This window comes from Augochlora pura, chromosome 6, assembly GCF_028453695.1.
Source record: "Augochlora pura isolate Apur16 chromosome 6, APUR_v2.2.1, whole genome shotgun sequence".
Taxonomy (NCBI): domain Eukaryota; kingdom Metazoa; phylum Arthropoda; class Insecta; order Hymenoptera; family Halictidae; genus Augochlora; species Augochlora pura.
Window position 1 is genome coordinate 11,463,117 of NC_135777.1, and position 15,811 is coordinate 11,478,927.

Below are 15,811 nucleotides of genomic sequence, written 5' to 3' on the forward strand. Positions count from 1 at the left end.
GATTCCATACAGTAGCCGGTCATTTGCGCGTTAATGGGTCACGCATGGAGCGAAACAAAAAAAAAAAGTCACGGTGAAAATAAAAAAATGTGACTATAATGGGGAAATTGTGGTTAACCTTGATGATATTGCACATAAATTGCATTGTCGGCACAAGGTAACGATTAACGGAGGCAACGGATATTTTTTTTACGAAGGCATGATCTAAATGCGATAACATCAGATCGTTGCCGTCAGAGAGGCGATCCGATAAGTAGAATCCGTCGAGATCCTTCGAGCATTGCCGGGAGTGGGACACGTCGACGCATAAGGATGAGATTCAGCGGATTATTTCATGGACCCGAGCAATCCTCGAGCTTATCTCGATTATCGGCGGAACGATCGTTTTAAAAAGACTCGTAATCGGGCACGGTTTGCAATTGAAAAAAGAGATCTGGCATAAAAGATTCATGAGCCGTCGTTATTGGAAGAAAAAATATGGACGGCTACGTTGGCGGATTTGCGCGTCGCCGCGTCGATCGGGATAAATCAATGTCAAGCTCGTAGATTGTTCGATGACAACCGGAATCAGGGGGAACGCTTTAACCTCTTAGGCACGGCAGGATTTTGCGCAAATAAAGTTTTTCGTAACTAAATTACCATTTTCTCTTAATATATATATTTTTTGTATTTCTATATATAGTATTAATAACATATATTCTTTTCTTAATATAATGTATATACACACTTTCACTTTAATTGTTTTCTTCAATAAATAATAAAACAATTGAGTAAAGCACGAACTTGAGAAAGCCACTATAGTGGCACGTCGTACCTAAAAGGTTAACTTAGATATTTAACCCCCTGTGATACGACGTCGTGTCAGATTCATTACGAGTATTTCGACTCGTATCTTCGTTCGTATCTTTTTTTGTCTCACTTTATTAGTAAACAATATGTAGGAAGACATCTGTTTAATTGCGATGGAGGACAAAGCTTACGGAAAAAGAAAATCAATGTAATGGAGCTACAAAATTACACATCGTACATGATAAAATAGATATTAATATACAAGGTTTAGCTTGTTAAATATGCAGTCAATATTAATATTTTTTCGCTTTTAGAAATTTATCGACGACAAAGAAACGCTAATGATGTAGCTGTGAAAGAGATAGTCAAAGCTAAACAAGAGACAACTCATCGGTGATCGATATTCTAATTCCGATTTCGACATTCCCGTTTGTTCGTCTACTCGGCAAAAATCGTGTCGCCTAAACGATGCCTGTAAAGTTCCTTACAACATGGTCAAATTACACAACGGCCCCATGTTTATATTTTTACCTTACCTTCGTAACACCTGAGCGGAATAATAACAATTACTTCACGCGTTAATAAAGCTAAAAGAAAAATACGACGCGACAAGAAAGATACTAAAATGAGCGCGAAACAAGTAGCATACCGAAAGCTGTCATACTTGGAAGATTCTCTGTAGGAAGATTGATTGTTATTGTAGTCGAATCGCGAGCGATGATACGCAGATCGATCATCCCATCAACGTGATTGGCTTCTGTCGTGCAAGAAGGTGGTCGTGGATCACGGTTCGATCGTAAATCTCCTCGACGAGGCACGCAAACGACGCCTCGCGTTCCGCGTGGTTGAACTAGAGCGCACCGCGGCAGGTGTAATTAAATTTCGTCTGGCATTCAATTATCCAGCAAAAAGAGAAAAGCCGCGTCGAACGTCTTAATCATTTAATGGATGCTCGCGTGAAATCGTCGCCGGCGTCCGGTGTTCCTTGTACAGCAGAGAGATTTATTGGACGCGTGGAACAGAGTCCGCGCGCTCTGGCACCGTGCTCGGAATCGTTTTCTAATTACACTCTCGCAGCTTGCAGGTAAGTAATTGCAACTGTACCCGCGGCAATTACTCGCAGCTAGGTGTCTACCGCCGGGTGGTCCGCGCGCAACCGGCACAATTAAATGATCGTGATAATTTATTTGATCGAGCCACCGAGACAGGAATGCCAATAAACGATCGACGACGGCGCGGCGCGGCGCGCCAAATGGAACGTTGAATTTTTTTGAGATCGCCGATCAACGATACGTGCAGTTAGCGACGCGCGCGAACGTGGAACTGTTGCTAATTGACACCTAAACGGAGATCCAATCTCCTTTCCCCCAGGGCCCCCTGGATCTTCCTAGGTCCTTCTGGACCCCCATAGATCCCGGTTGGTCGAGCCGCCGAGCAATTGAGATTTCCGCGAGAAGTACTAGTTACGCTTCTGGCCGGCCAGCGATTTAGAAGTTGAATGCCATCGACGCGGTTGATCGGGCTACCATTGAATTGGTTAATGTCGTTAGGGTCAAGAGGGACAGTGGATGCTGCTGTCGTGGCATAAGCCGTAGGAGAGACGGAGACCTAATTATCAACGAACCTCGGATCTCGCTATTTAATCAAATTCAATGGGAAAATAGATTCGGGGTTACCCTTTCCACGGCTCGTCGCCGAAGGGGTATTACGTTGCCGGATGGTAATGACCCTACCCTATTGCGCGAACTTTGTCCTCCGTTGTTCGCAGTGCGTAGTTGGCGATAGACCGAAGGGGACGCAGCCGCGGTTTCGTTCTTTCGATTCATCGAAAATCTAGAGGGACACACCTGACCGAGGTTTTTGATTCTCTCAGGTAAGTAGGACGCGACTGTTTCGCCCACCACCGTCCGTTTCTCTGGTCGCGCTGTTGCGACACGTCGCAAACTGCCCGTAGCCCCATAGGGGATACCGTATACAGTTAGCCCATGATAGCCACATCCGCAGAGATAAACATATTTCCTCGGGCTTCGTGTAATATTCCATTCGAGGCTCCCCGGTGTTGTCGCGTGAACTCGACAACACCGTCCCTCGAACATTGTTGAGAGCTTCGTCGGCCAGTACTGGCTCTCTTCCATCGTGCAACTTTCTTCTTACGGCGTAACGATAAATCGATTGGCTCGCGTGTTACGATAATCCGATCACCGGATTTATTGGATCGGTGAAAGACGGACGTGTCCAAAGACGAACGTTTCACTGACCGGCAGAGATTCTTGGCCAAAGGAGGCCCAGCTTTTCAATCCTGTCGCGTCGACACGATGTAAATATACCGACGACAGTGCCACTGCACACCTCGATCCTCCGGCTGCTATTCTCGGACGAATCGGTGGCGCATCTTCCACGAGAATAGCGGCGAGCGTGCCTCACCTCGCCCGTGGAAATGAAATTACGCTTTCATCGGGCCAGCCGTTGCGTCGAGCTGCTTTATCTCTTTCAATGACCGCGTCGGAAACCTCGGCTGGCTCTTCGATTGATCCCCAGGGGTCTGCGCCCCATCCGGGGCCGTCATCGTTTGCAACAGTGCGCGCGGAACGTTTAATTGTTTAGTAGTACGGGCGATAACGGCGACGAGCGCTCATGCAGTCCGTATTGGTAGCGACGTAGCCGAAGATTGCTAGTCAAAGGTTACACGATTATTGCGCGGACTTTGTCGCCTCGGCTAGTGTGCAACGATCGGCTTACGCTAGTCAGCATGCAGTTCGAGTTACACGGTACTCTGCTTTCGGAGGTGTCCATGTGTTCCGAGCACACTCTAGCGCAGCAAGCTGTTTTCGAGAGATCCGAAACATTGTCGATTTCCTTCGGATTGCTCCCGGAGGTAGTGGATAACCCATTGAGATTAAGTCTGTAGTGAGTTTTAGCAAATTGTACCGCAGCTTGTAAATAGAAATAGACAATTTGGCCTAGTCTTTATAGTGGCGACAATCGGCAACTATGAAAACGAGCCGCGAGAGTCGAATAATTCTGTCTCCACATCCAGAATTGTCCATTTGTGTTTAAAAGCAAACGAACAATGAAAGAGAAGTTACTGTACTGTGAATCGATTCGAAGACTCGCGGTGTATAGACAGATTAATCAACGACGGCGACGAGATGCGCAGATCGTTGTTGCACATTACAAAAATCTATTTATAGTGGGAAATATGGAAAGGCCGGTTTTGTAGAATGGGCGAATGTTTTTGAAGGCGGCGAATTTTCGGGTTTTAGGCGAGAGGCATCGCGTTGCTCGCGAGTTCGAGAATTGTTCTAGGTGCACTCGCGTCGCTGCACTTGCATCGGACCTCGCTGCTCCGAGGTATCCGGTATCTGGATTCGCGAGGTCGTGCTCGCCGAGTGTCACGTACAGGCGACAGGCAAAGACAACAGTCTGCTGGACGGGGCGGGGGCCGGCGGGGGGTTTTCGCGCAACCATCGAATACCTGCCTCGATTTCATTCGACCTGCCTGCTGTGTACATCGATCGCAAGTGTGAACCCGTCACCTGGCCTGTCAGCTGACCGAGACTTTTCCATCGTGCAGCCGCTCGTCTTGCCTACAGGGGGATGATGCTACTCGCCGGGACCGAGGGTCGAGTCGTTCCAGTCGACAGATACTTGTAACGTTTGAGTACTCTCTATCGATTTTCATTAATTTTACTTCTTCGCCGAATCTGCTCCTGTTTACTCTCTTTATCTCTTTCTATGTATCTCTATCTCGCTCTCTCTCTCTCATTTTTACATCTCATCGAATTTGCTTCACAATCCCGTTGCGGATGGGATGTATCGAGGTCGTGGAAACCAGATTCGTTTCACCTTCAGGATTCGACGGTGAAAGGACAATTACTTTATTATTAAAACACAGAGCGTTCGTAAAACTTTGATGCTAGGTATAACCCAGCACGGTCCGCTAAAGGCGAGCTATTGAGGTAAAGACAATGGCATTGATATTGCAATCTCGGGCTTTACAGGGGGAGCTACGCGACCAACGACCATGTTTCTACCGGATAACCGTTCCCCGATTTCCTTCCGTGAGAGTTTTCCATCGGACACGCTCGGATACGAACTCTAAAACGAGCGCGAACACCGGGATGGAACGAACGCTAAACGAGATTAGCCTCGATTGCAGCGATACCGTCCGATCGAATACAGGGCGATCGCGTTCCCGACGAAGAATAGAGGTTTTTTTTTTTCATTCCGAGCCCCGTTCGCAGAAAACGCGGCGTCGATGTTTTCTCGATTCCGTTCGGAGCGAGAACGAGGCAAAAAAAAGGTCCAGCAAGATACCACGGCGATAATTTGCGTAAATCATTCGCAGGAACGGCTGTTCGCGTTCCTTTCTTTCTCTCGCTGATGGTTAAGCGATTGTTATGCACTCGATTCGTGGCTCGATTTAAGCGAAACGCAGTCGGGTGCGACGTATTTCGTTGTTTTTGTACGTCCAACCAGTATCTACCCCTCCCACCGCACTCTCGGTTGGTTATTTGAGAAATGTGACTCTCTTTTGCAATTTTAATTGCTCAATTACCGTACGCATTAACCCTTGCGACACTAGCAAGACGCACGTGGCAGAAAAAAAATCATCAACGAAAACACTATCTTCGACGCCAACGAACGTGTCCGCGATACACCCTCTTTACCCCTTGGCACCCTTCAGTTATCTATCCCGGGGTTTCGTCGTAGCAATTCTCACGATGAAACCATCAAATGAAATGATACAATTTTTATTTATAAGATCCCGCTGGTCTCATAAGACGACTCTTCGGCTTCATCATGATGCTACACGATTCTTGAACGTTTCATGCTAATTCATTGCGATTAGGTGGCTTCGCAGAATGCGATTCAGAAAAGCGCGGAAAGTCTTCCCACGAAATGGATCATTCGCGTGACGTTGAAATCAATTAACCAAATAGTTCGGACTACTAACGGTTACGATCATATTGAAACATGTATACTCGAAATGTGCCACGAAAAGCAACCGATGACGAGTTCACTACTTAACACACGCACACTTTTTATTTGTTCGATTTATTTCGCATTAGCTTGCAAATTTTCGGAACATCGTAACACATTAACGAGGGAAAACAAGAATCCTCGTTTCATTCTACGCATTGTTACATATATTTATTAGTATTTTTCTGACTGTTAAAAATTTTAATGAAATATATTAATTACAAAAATACTTATCACAGTTTTATTATACATATGTTAAAAAATTCTATATCATTAAAATCATTCGTTACGTAGGAAAGTTTTAATAAAGATAACCTAACGTTAATCTAGATGTATATTTACATTATTTTCATATGCTAAGTGAAATTATTTAGAACGAGAAAATGAACGGTAAAAAGTTAAAAATAAATATTTTCATTTAAAAAAACGAATATAATTTAGTTTTCAGTAAAATTGCAATTGAACCAGTAATTTACGCGCGAGTATACTCGTCAGACACGGATAACCGATCAAGAGGGTTTTAAGGATATACGCGAGTTTTTCAAGAGTCTCGCAATCACTCTCGTGAACCTGCGACAAAGTTGCAGACCTCACCGGACGATAAATCGTGCGATTTTCTTCATGGAACGGGTTGTACTTGAGGAAAACGGTGGTCGTAACGGCACAGCGTAAGGTCAGTAAAATGGGATAGGTTTCGCGAAGGCGTATCGCGCAGAATTTGTTCGCGCGAGTCGGTCTCGCAGCACGCGGTTCTCGACTCGATAGCAAGTCACGGTAGGGGCGGTTCAATGGTAATTAAATGCGAGTATATCTGTCGACGATTCGATTTATTGCGGTGACTACGTAGCATTGTTTATTCCAAGGAGATCGGGAATAATGTGTCCCTCAATCCTGCGACTATTACTCGCGAATGGTAGCGCAAACGCGTAACCGCCGGCTCGGATGTATAGGAAACACCGAGCCAAAATGAATTTTACGTGGACGAGGTCGACGCCGATCCGACCAGAGGACTTCCTTTATTCCTTTCTATTTTTTTTCTTCGCCTTTTCGTTTCTTTTCCCTCTCGATTCGCGGTGGCCTTAAACGTTCCGCGAAAAGGACGTGTTAAGGATTCGAACGACCGAGAAGGAAGGAATCGCCGACAACTGGAATGGCTCGTAACTTCTTAAAACGACGTCGATTTATTCACGGGCTCACCTCGAGGCGATAACTTGCATTTCATTATCCGCTACAGATTTAATGCCGAAGAAGGTGTACTTTGTTCCGATTGGTTTGCCGGTTGCGGAACTGGCACCGCCTCCGTCACGCGCGGCTTTGCGATCATTTGCGTACACGTGTAGCATGTATCGGGATCTGTTAACGGGCAGGTGGTTACGTCACGATACGCTAGAGCATATCAACGATCGAGGGACTATCGACGGAGGAATCATCGGGTATTACGAAAACTAAACGGTCGAACGGTAGAAACATCGAAAGAAACGAGGCGACGCGCGACGGACGAATATGAACGGTGGATAATTCACGGTAATAACAGAAGAACCAGGGAGCTAATGGACATTACTGCCGATTTAATCGCACGGATTAGATTAGACCAGTTTCCTTCACCGTTGAAAATAACTGCGATACTGTAATTTAACCGTCCCGCGTAACCAATTTGCAGACCGGTTCTCTCGCGCCGTTTCCGTCAATTTATTAAAATATACGGCTTTTTTTTATCGCGCCGATCCGTTCCTCGACGAAACCCGAAGGAACCTGGTCTCCTCCTCCCCCGTCCCCCCCCCCCCCCTCTCTTTCTGCCTCTTCTCTTAGTAACTTAACCCAGCTTAAGTTGCTCGGTTCGTGTGTTAAATAACCGAGCGCATTCGATACACTCGTATCCTTCTACGCCTTTCCAAGCGAGCCCATGTCCGCGACGAGCACAGACCGCTCCACGATGAATAATTATATCTATCGGAAACGTGACTGCCTGTCAAAGCGGCAGGCTTACGGTGACGTGCCTGCCAATAATAACTTTTTTAATTAATCGCCGACGGTAAATCAATCCTACGAACCTTCCAGGATGCTTTTCCGCCTATCGTACTATAAATCGGTTACCGGCGCAAGGGGTCACGGTCGAATAGTCTACCTGACAGGCTAACGAAAGGCGAGCCATCGATCCGAGATGTTCGCACGCAGCTTTTGTAGAAGGAGGGACCAAGACTTCCGGTTTATGGCGACTAATTCGTGGAGCCAAAAATTAGGAATATGAAAAAAGAAATTCGTGTCGAGTTTAACATTCGAACTATGAAAACAGTCAAAACGACAGGTTTCTTATATTTTCTGTCACAGCTCCTGGTGTTATAAGAATATTTCTAGCAGACATTTTCAGGTACACATTTTGATTAAAGCCTATATTGTAATTCGACGGAGACTTTTACCCATTTAAGGCAAAATGGAGTAGGTGTAATGAGTTGATGATAATGATCGTTGCAAAGATTTAAAGCATTTAAGTATGTCAGTCTATTATTTTTGAACTATTAAACTGATTAAAGAAAGTATCAACTTGCCATTCAGTCTCTGTGTCTTACAATTCATGCAGATAATTTTTATTGTGCATAGAAGTCCGTAGTCTTAAATAAATATTAAATAAATCCAGTCTTGGCAGGGCTATAAAACAATGTACATTAGTAACGTTTAGGGTTTGGTAGTTCTATTTAATTCATAATTAAAACGCTGTGATAATGGGTGCGATGTGTGGAAAGGTCAGCTCCATCGCGGAAGTGGCGAGCGTCGGGACGCCCGCCGCAGGATCCGGTTCGAAAAGATCTCCGGGTACGATCGAGCCATTGTCGCACGCTTTATTCCGGTGTGACTTCATTCAGCGACCATTTGACAGACCTCGGGATGAGAGGCGGCGGAAAGCGGTGATTGTGTTCGCATCGCACCGCATCGCTGCAAAGGACTCTGGCGAATTGAACGACGTGAGACTCGTACGAAAAAAATGGATCAAGAACCGATCAAACGATGTGAAATAAAACGACTTTTAGTTCCGGCCGGTAACCTAAACGAGAAAAAAAAATTAACGACACGGAGTTAATTTAGTGGGCATTTACTTTGACGCTCGATGACCAGGAGCGCCGCGACTCGATGTCATTGAATGCCAGCTAAGGTATGGCCACGGTTCTCTTCGCCGACCTTCGCCAGCTTAGATCGACGATAGTTCCGTGACCGGTCTGGATCACGTTCTATCTTTCGTTACAATTCAGGTAAATTGCATAATTTCGGAGGGAATGAACTATCATCGCCGGGGTCCGGTTGCCGAATCCGGTTCCGCTACTGGCGATGATACACCAGGGATCGGTTCGACGACCTCTCTCCTCGCTCGCTTATCGATCGTTTTGTACAGGGTACTGTGTAACTGATAGCAGGACCGGATACAGGTTAATTCTATATCAAAAAACGAGTCGAAAAATAGAATCAATTTTTTTTACCAGAAACTTCGTGTTCGAATAAATCGAATTTCAAATAAATTTTATTGATTACACTCTTTTAATTAAATTTTAACGTACATTTGCTAACGTGTTGTTTTGCAAATCCTCGTTAATCAAACTCTACAATAATTCTTTCTTTTTACTGTTTAATATTCGGCACATCGTCGGTATACAAGACAGACTTCACGAATAAAAATCCATCGGTGACAGATCTGGGCAAAAGATTTCGGAAACGATGTCTCCAGTGAAAAAGTGTATTCTAACTACTATCCGGTTGTTCCACCAGTTGCAAAACACCCTACATTTCTTTTCCGCTGTTCTCTCGGCTATCTATTTCTGACAGGAATATTTTCGCTGGGCGACTGTATTCTATTCGATGGTGTATCGATGGTAATTCGAGAGGAGAGTAACGAAAGTCTCGATTGAAAAGTCCATAACAGGTGTCTTGACTTTCAATTTCAACGAGCGAGTAGCAGCAGTCATTCGATATTCAGCTGCGAGCCGTGGCGATCGACGTCCCCAATTTGCATCCTAATACAACGGAATCGACTTTTCATTTTATGCAAACGAATCGATTGAAGGAGCGCGCGGCTCGAGGATTCACGGAACAGTTCTCTCGGTGATTTTCCGAAACGGACGCGTGGTCGCGAGGTTAATCGGTTTTCGGTGTACTCGGAAGCGTCAATTGCCTCGCCGAGGAAATACTTTTTGATCGAGCCCGACGTGTACGCTGAACTTCAACAATGAATTGCCGAAGCTGCTCGAAAGATCATCAGCAATTCCTCTCGTGTTATGCATCGCGGGAATCGTAAAGATAATTTAGTTACATCGAAACACCTGCATCCTCCGGGGAATATAATCGTTTTAATCATTAATCAACGACTACGAAGTAATTAACTCTTCCTTCCGTCGAGCGCCGGTTCACTTGCTGATCTAGACAAAATATCCTCGCTGTTCGAAAGCGTGTTTCGCTCAATTGACGACTGCGCACGCATTATTTACATCTCGTAAAAAAAGCCAATGAAATTTCTGCATGGGTCATGACTGGCCCAATGTGCTCGCGATCCTGTCTCCTACAATTATCGACGATGACGCTGATTGAAAAAGATAGGAGGATTCCTCTGCGCGTGTCACCTTCGTGCAAGAACAGCTTCGAGGATACACGGCTCGATTAATAACACGCGTTTTTCAACTATCATCATCCGGACGTGCGCCAGGATCCTCTGATACAATGCGATGGAAACGCTCGGCTAATAATTTTCCCCCTTTTTTTCAGTTTTCTATTAACGTGTACCGTTGCCGATCGCGTGTGGCAAGCGAAGCCGAACGTGTTCTCGGCGCATTTTCAATCTCCGGCGCTCGTTTCATTTGCATCCAGAGATATCAAATGATAAAGTCTGTACAAGGCACGGTACAAATCTCTCGAGAACATTAAATCTTCCCTCGGCACTGTTCTGTCCAGCGTGAATTACCGTGGGACTTGGCCTCGACCATCGGGAACGCGAGACGACATGATTTGCCCGATAATTAATCTACCTGGTACTTAATCGCCCGATTTTTTGACCACGTATTAGCCTGGTTAAATACGCGCAGATCGTAATAATTGTTTTCAAGAAATATTTCTTATTATGATTTTACTTTAAATTAAATTTACTTAATTGACGGAAAGAAGTTTCAAAAAGATGACAATGTAAAGACTGAGTTTAATATCGCTGGTAAATAAGAAATAGGAAGCGAAATAATGAATTGAAATAGTATTTAGAAGGGATAAGAAAAATCAACAGATTTCGTAAAAGACAGGTTCGAGTAATAGGTTCGTAATGTACTAGGCTTGTTCTAAAAAGGATAATGCTAAAGCTGGGAAACTTACGTAGGGCTCTAAGTATTATTGAGGGTCTAGACTCTAAGTAAGTATCTAAGTGAACGCAAAAGTCATTTTTGAAATGGTGATTTCGAAACATTGAGCGAATTTTGAAAGTGTCGGCTACTTCGAAGAAAAAGGACCCGACGAAAATATTCAATTTTCTCGACCGAAATGTTTTTCTCGGCCAAATGAAAAAATCCAGAACGCGTTTGGCAGAGGAAGAGCAGAGCTTTCAAACGATGTAAAAAACATGCACGAGATACGCAAATTTCTGAGATAATGTTGCATACGAAAGATACGTGCTAACCCAATACGTTTTACTGTATGCAGACACCGCTAATCGACTCGACTTCCACGTGCGAGTTTCCTTGGAAAAATAGAACGATCCGCTTGATATTCCGATAGAAAAAATCAGAATAAGAGGAAACGCGAAGGGCGTGGGGGATCGAACCGTAATACCAGCGATCCGCAAGCTTCCGAAACTATATTCGCCTGTCCCTGTAAGAACGGCTTTTGCCTGATCAGAGCGTATATAAGACAGACGACGTCCTATCACAAAGCGCAGTGTTGGATTACCACCTCGACGTCAACAACGAGCATCGTGTGTTATTGGCGTAGCCCACGGTCCCGCTGCATTCAGTGACCCATTGGATGTTCGAATCGATATTGATCCGACGCCGAAATCTCCATAGAACCGATTGCGTTGGCCACCTCGCCGAATATTCATCATGGACGCCCTGCGGACCCCCGAGTTCGGAAATTCGGCTCGCATTGCCATTGCCAAGGCTGGATCGAACTTCACGAACAATGTTCAGAAAATCACCAAATACACGGTAAGCCAGCATGAATTTTTCGCAAGTTCCCGGTGCAAGAGAAATAACGGATCTTTATCGAAAGCGGAACACTGCGATTTGAAGCAAAGTCGAATCATCTTCGGCGGCCTCTGAAATCGCGCAGCACCGTGCATCGGGAGAACGATTGTACAATACGACGGCAATTACGTACGAAACAATGTACGATTATTCGAATTATAATTGGTCATTTGAAAGAGCAGAAGAATAAGTTCGTTGATAGCATTGAAGAACGGTACTCGTCCGGCTCTGATATAAGCCGAGATGAGGGGTCATTAAGCAAAGCTAATTACAGGAGGTATACCGGCGAAACTTTATCGTCCACTGGATCCTTCTGTGACGTGATGTAACCGAAAAAATAAACAGGTGCTATTACGATATCTAGACAATTTTACGGGGTATTATGTAAATACCCGTTACGGTGGTAACATCCCGTTAGATCGAGGAAAACGTGTCTCAATCGATAACGTGAAAAACCAGGAACCGCCGACAGAGGATCGTGCGAATTCTTTCACTATTGTCGTTGAAACGAAAATGGCACCGCACACGGTCCTATTAACCGTTATGAATCATTGCATAGAACTAGATCAACGATAGCGTATACACTTCCACACGACAACCATGTTGGTCGTGTTAGAGAACCGATCGAGATAAAGCGCAGCAAAACGGGAACGCATCGCGAATTGCGGCACATGCCGCGCGATGCGACGACGGGCCACGTTAATTGTCGCGTGTGAAAGCGCTAATTCAATTCCCGTCGCGGCAAAAACAGCCGATGTTGTTCTAGCCTCTTGTTGCATTGGGTTACATTAACCGTACATATATATGTACTTGTAACGCTTGTGTCGCAAGATATACTGTTACCGAGGACTTTCAACGATCGGTTACAGCCGCGCATTGTTCAGCCGTGTCACGAGCTACTCCAGTAAAAGACTCCGGATCGTACCGGATTTCCGGAAACGCGACGGACTCCAAGAATGGCCCAGGCAAAAACCCTGATCCTAGGTGAACGAATATGTTTCAGCTGGCGGATTCAGTGGAGCCGAGGACCATCGGAATGGATTACCACATCCAGATTGTCACGAAGGATGACAAACTCAGGATACTGAAGTTCCTCAGACGGTTCTTCTTCAGGGACGAACCGCTTAATCACTCGATCCAGCTGATACCGGAAAGCGAGGACAGCACCTGCCTCGAGTTGGAGGACTATTGCAGCACCTCCACCATGGAAAACAACCTGAGCCTCATGGCGGTCTCGACTAGCGGAACCATAGTCGGCGTTACGCTAAACGGTAAGGACCGAAAACCTTTCTTCTGTTACCATCCTTCACAGAGATGGTTTTAAGACCAGCAGTCGTATCGCTATTCGCGTCGTTCCATCAACGATTGCAAACACTCTTTTCAGTCCGAAATCCGTGTTGCTCGCATAGCTTCCGCCTAGAATCAAAATTATGGTCGAAAGACGTCGTAGCTAGGCTCCGAAAGGGTTAATGCGCAAGTTGACACGGGACTGTTTACGCGGCTCCCGATGTATCTGGGTTAATAATACGGTCCGGTACCGAGAACGTGTTATTCTCAGCGAGAAACTATGACACGTCGAACGAAAATGTTCTGCAAGCACGAAGCGATGACGAATCGCTCGCAGCGACGAATTTCGCTTCGATTATCAGTTTGCATATGTTGCATCCTATTCGAATATTTTGTCGCCAGCCGGAAAAAGTTGCGCGTCGATTCGTAGTCGAAGGACGCCGCTTGCCGTCTTCGTTTTCGAATAGACTTGCGCGCTAGATAAGCGAGGATCTTAAATGCCAGGACCTTGGAGACCAGCGAACGATATTTACGATGAGGCGCGTGTAAACAGCCGGCGAGCCGGCTCTATCTCGTAAAAATCTGATCGTGAGGGAGGTGACAGACACATCTACGATGAAACGGTACCTCACAAACGTTACATAAATTGTGATGCGAGTACCAAGCGAACTGCGAGACTTAATAATCTCTACCGGTTGTCGCAATCGCAGGTAATTATGTTACTCTATCGTCGTATCCAGTTAGTCCGCGTTATTCAAATTAGAAACACTGGCTTCACAGCTGCGGCGAAGCAAAAAGGAAGGAGAAAAAAATGGTAACAATGGGAGTGTACAAACGATCAACTCCCGACCGCAGCGCAAATCCTTGAGACGTTTAAAAAATTCTAACCGCTAATTGAACTTATCGACGGATTTCTTGGTAATCGCGGCGACTCTCAACGCTCTTATCTATACGACGATCGAGTACCGATAACTATTAATTGGAACGTAATTATTTTTGATCTGCACGATTTGGCTTGTTGAAATTTGATACGCTCGAAACCGATGAGACTTTAATCGAGCTTAGACCGTTGCAAATGAGTAACATCGTGACATCGTATATTTTATGGTAATTAGAGACCTTTAGAAATAGAATCTATGCTCGATCGCCATTCACTGTGCAACATACTAGTGCACTGTATACAGGGTGCTTCTGAAACCGTGATAAAACCGAAAATTCTTCGCGCGGCAGCAAATCGAAAGTGCGAGATATAATTATTTTAAAACGAACCCCTGAATTCAGGAGAATTGACCTCGAATGGCTATCAGACTGCACTGTTGCAAGATAATAAGCAAAACCTCTTGTGAGAAAATAATTCGCCCTGAACTGCCTTATATAAATGGATGAGCTGTGATTGAACCTCGACTTTACAACAATGTCTCTCATTGAACGTACACGACGGAATACTTGATCGAGTCATTATCGTGCTCTACATACAACTTTATTCATTGCCAATTCGCTAACATGGATTACGCAAACTTCGTCGCCTATTAGTATTCAAGACGGAGTGTAGCTTTGTTTTGCAAAGTAGATACAATCGTGTAGGATAGGTACCCGGATGTTTATATGGCTGTATTTTTCAATCAATCGGATTTGATCGATTCACAGGAAAAATGGAGCCGTCAACCGAGGATGAGCCAGAATATATAGTCACCTGTAAAAATCCAAAGTTCAAGAAGATCCTTAGGCTACTGAACTACGTGGACAGGAACGTGAACCGGGATGAACAGTTGCGGTCGTTGAACACCCTCGAGATCAGGATAATCTCTGTAGACACCAACTGGAGGGGTAAAGGAATCGCCAAAGCCCTTCTGGAAAAGACAATGTAATCATATGAAACATTTTTTTTAATATCCCAATTGATTACGGTTCTAGCTTCTCCTTTACTTAGTTGATTACTTAGTTGATTAGAAAAGGTAGGAAAATAAAAAGTGGCTTATTCTATTATCGATTGAGAATAATCGATTTAGAATTGAAAAATATGTTTTCCTTGTGTTCCTTCCTTAGTCGAAAATATTTAATGACTGTTCGGCTTGCAGGGAAATCGGAAAGGAGAAAGGATTTCACATTATTCGCGCTGATTGTTCGTCCTTCTATTCGGGGAAACTGTGCGCAAGACTCGGTTTCGAACAAATCTACGAGCTACCTTATGCGGAATACGTCGACGAAGAGGGCAAACCGGTATTTTCACCGGCACTTCCACACGCCGGGGTTGTTACATATATTAAGAAATTGTGAAGGATAGCGCGACGTTCTCCTTGACCAAAATTTCCAAAATGACTTCGAAAAACGCACCCTTGAGAACACACGTACACGTTTTTCGATGGCTACTTTTCTAATGCTACCCTTATTTATTTATCACTTTTGTACGAAATCATCAAGGGACAATCTGCGTGAAAAACGGGTGTCTTGTGATCGATTACTGACATACTACTAGTACAATGTCTTACACGGAAAATGTTCAAAGTGTAAATTAAAAATTACTATGTTTTGTAAAGGTATACGTA

At 44.8% G+C, this 15,811-nt stretch overlaps 1 protein-coding gene across 5 annotated transcripts; it reads left to right on the forward strand.

The window, feature by feature from the left end:
- The first annotated feature begins 2,557 nt into the window (after window positions 1-2,557).
- On the forward strand, window positions 2,558-15,542 carry LOC144470721 (arylalkylamine N-acetyltransferase 1). Of its 5 annotated transcripts, none has more exons than XM_078182199.1 (4): window positions 2,558-2,662; window positions 12,982-13,249; window positions 14,913-15,129; window positions 15,344-15,542. In XM_078182199.1, exons 2-4 carry the CDS (start codon window positions 13,015-13,017, stop codon window positions 15,540-15,542), a joined length of 651 nt encoding a protein of 216 aa, XP_078038325.1. In that variant the 5' UTR covers window positions 2,558-2,662; window positions 12,982-13,014. The 5 variants fall into 5 exon arrangements, with proteins under 5 accessions (XP_078038325.1, XP_078038321.1, XP_078038326.1 ...); XM_078182195.1 differs by lacking the exon at window positions 2,558-2,662 and adding an exon at window positions 3,369-3,664; XM_078182200.1 differs by lacking the exon at window positions 2,558-2,662 and adding an exon at window positions 3,526-3,696.
- The last annotated feature ends 269 nt before the right edge of the window (window positions 15,543-15,811 follow it).

Coding starts and splice junctions, on each gene's coding strand:
- LOC144470721 (XM_078182195.1), top strand. CDS start 3,539: ATGCAGTTCGAGTTACACGGTACTCTGCTTTCGGAGGTGTCCATGTGT. Junction 13,250..14,912: donor AGTCGGCGTTACGCTAAACG/GTAAGGACCGAA, acceptor ATCGATTCACAG/GAAAAATGGAGCCGTCAACC. Junction 15,130..15,343: donor GCCCTTCTGGAAAAGACAAT/GTAATCATATGA, acceptor TTCGGCTTGCAG/GGAAATCGGAAAGGAGAAAG.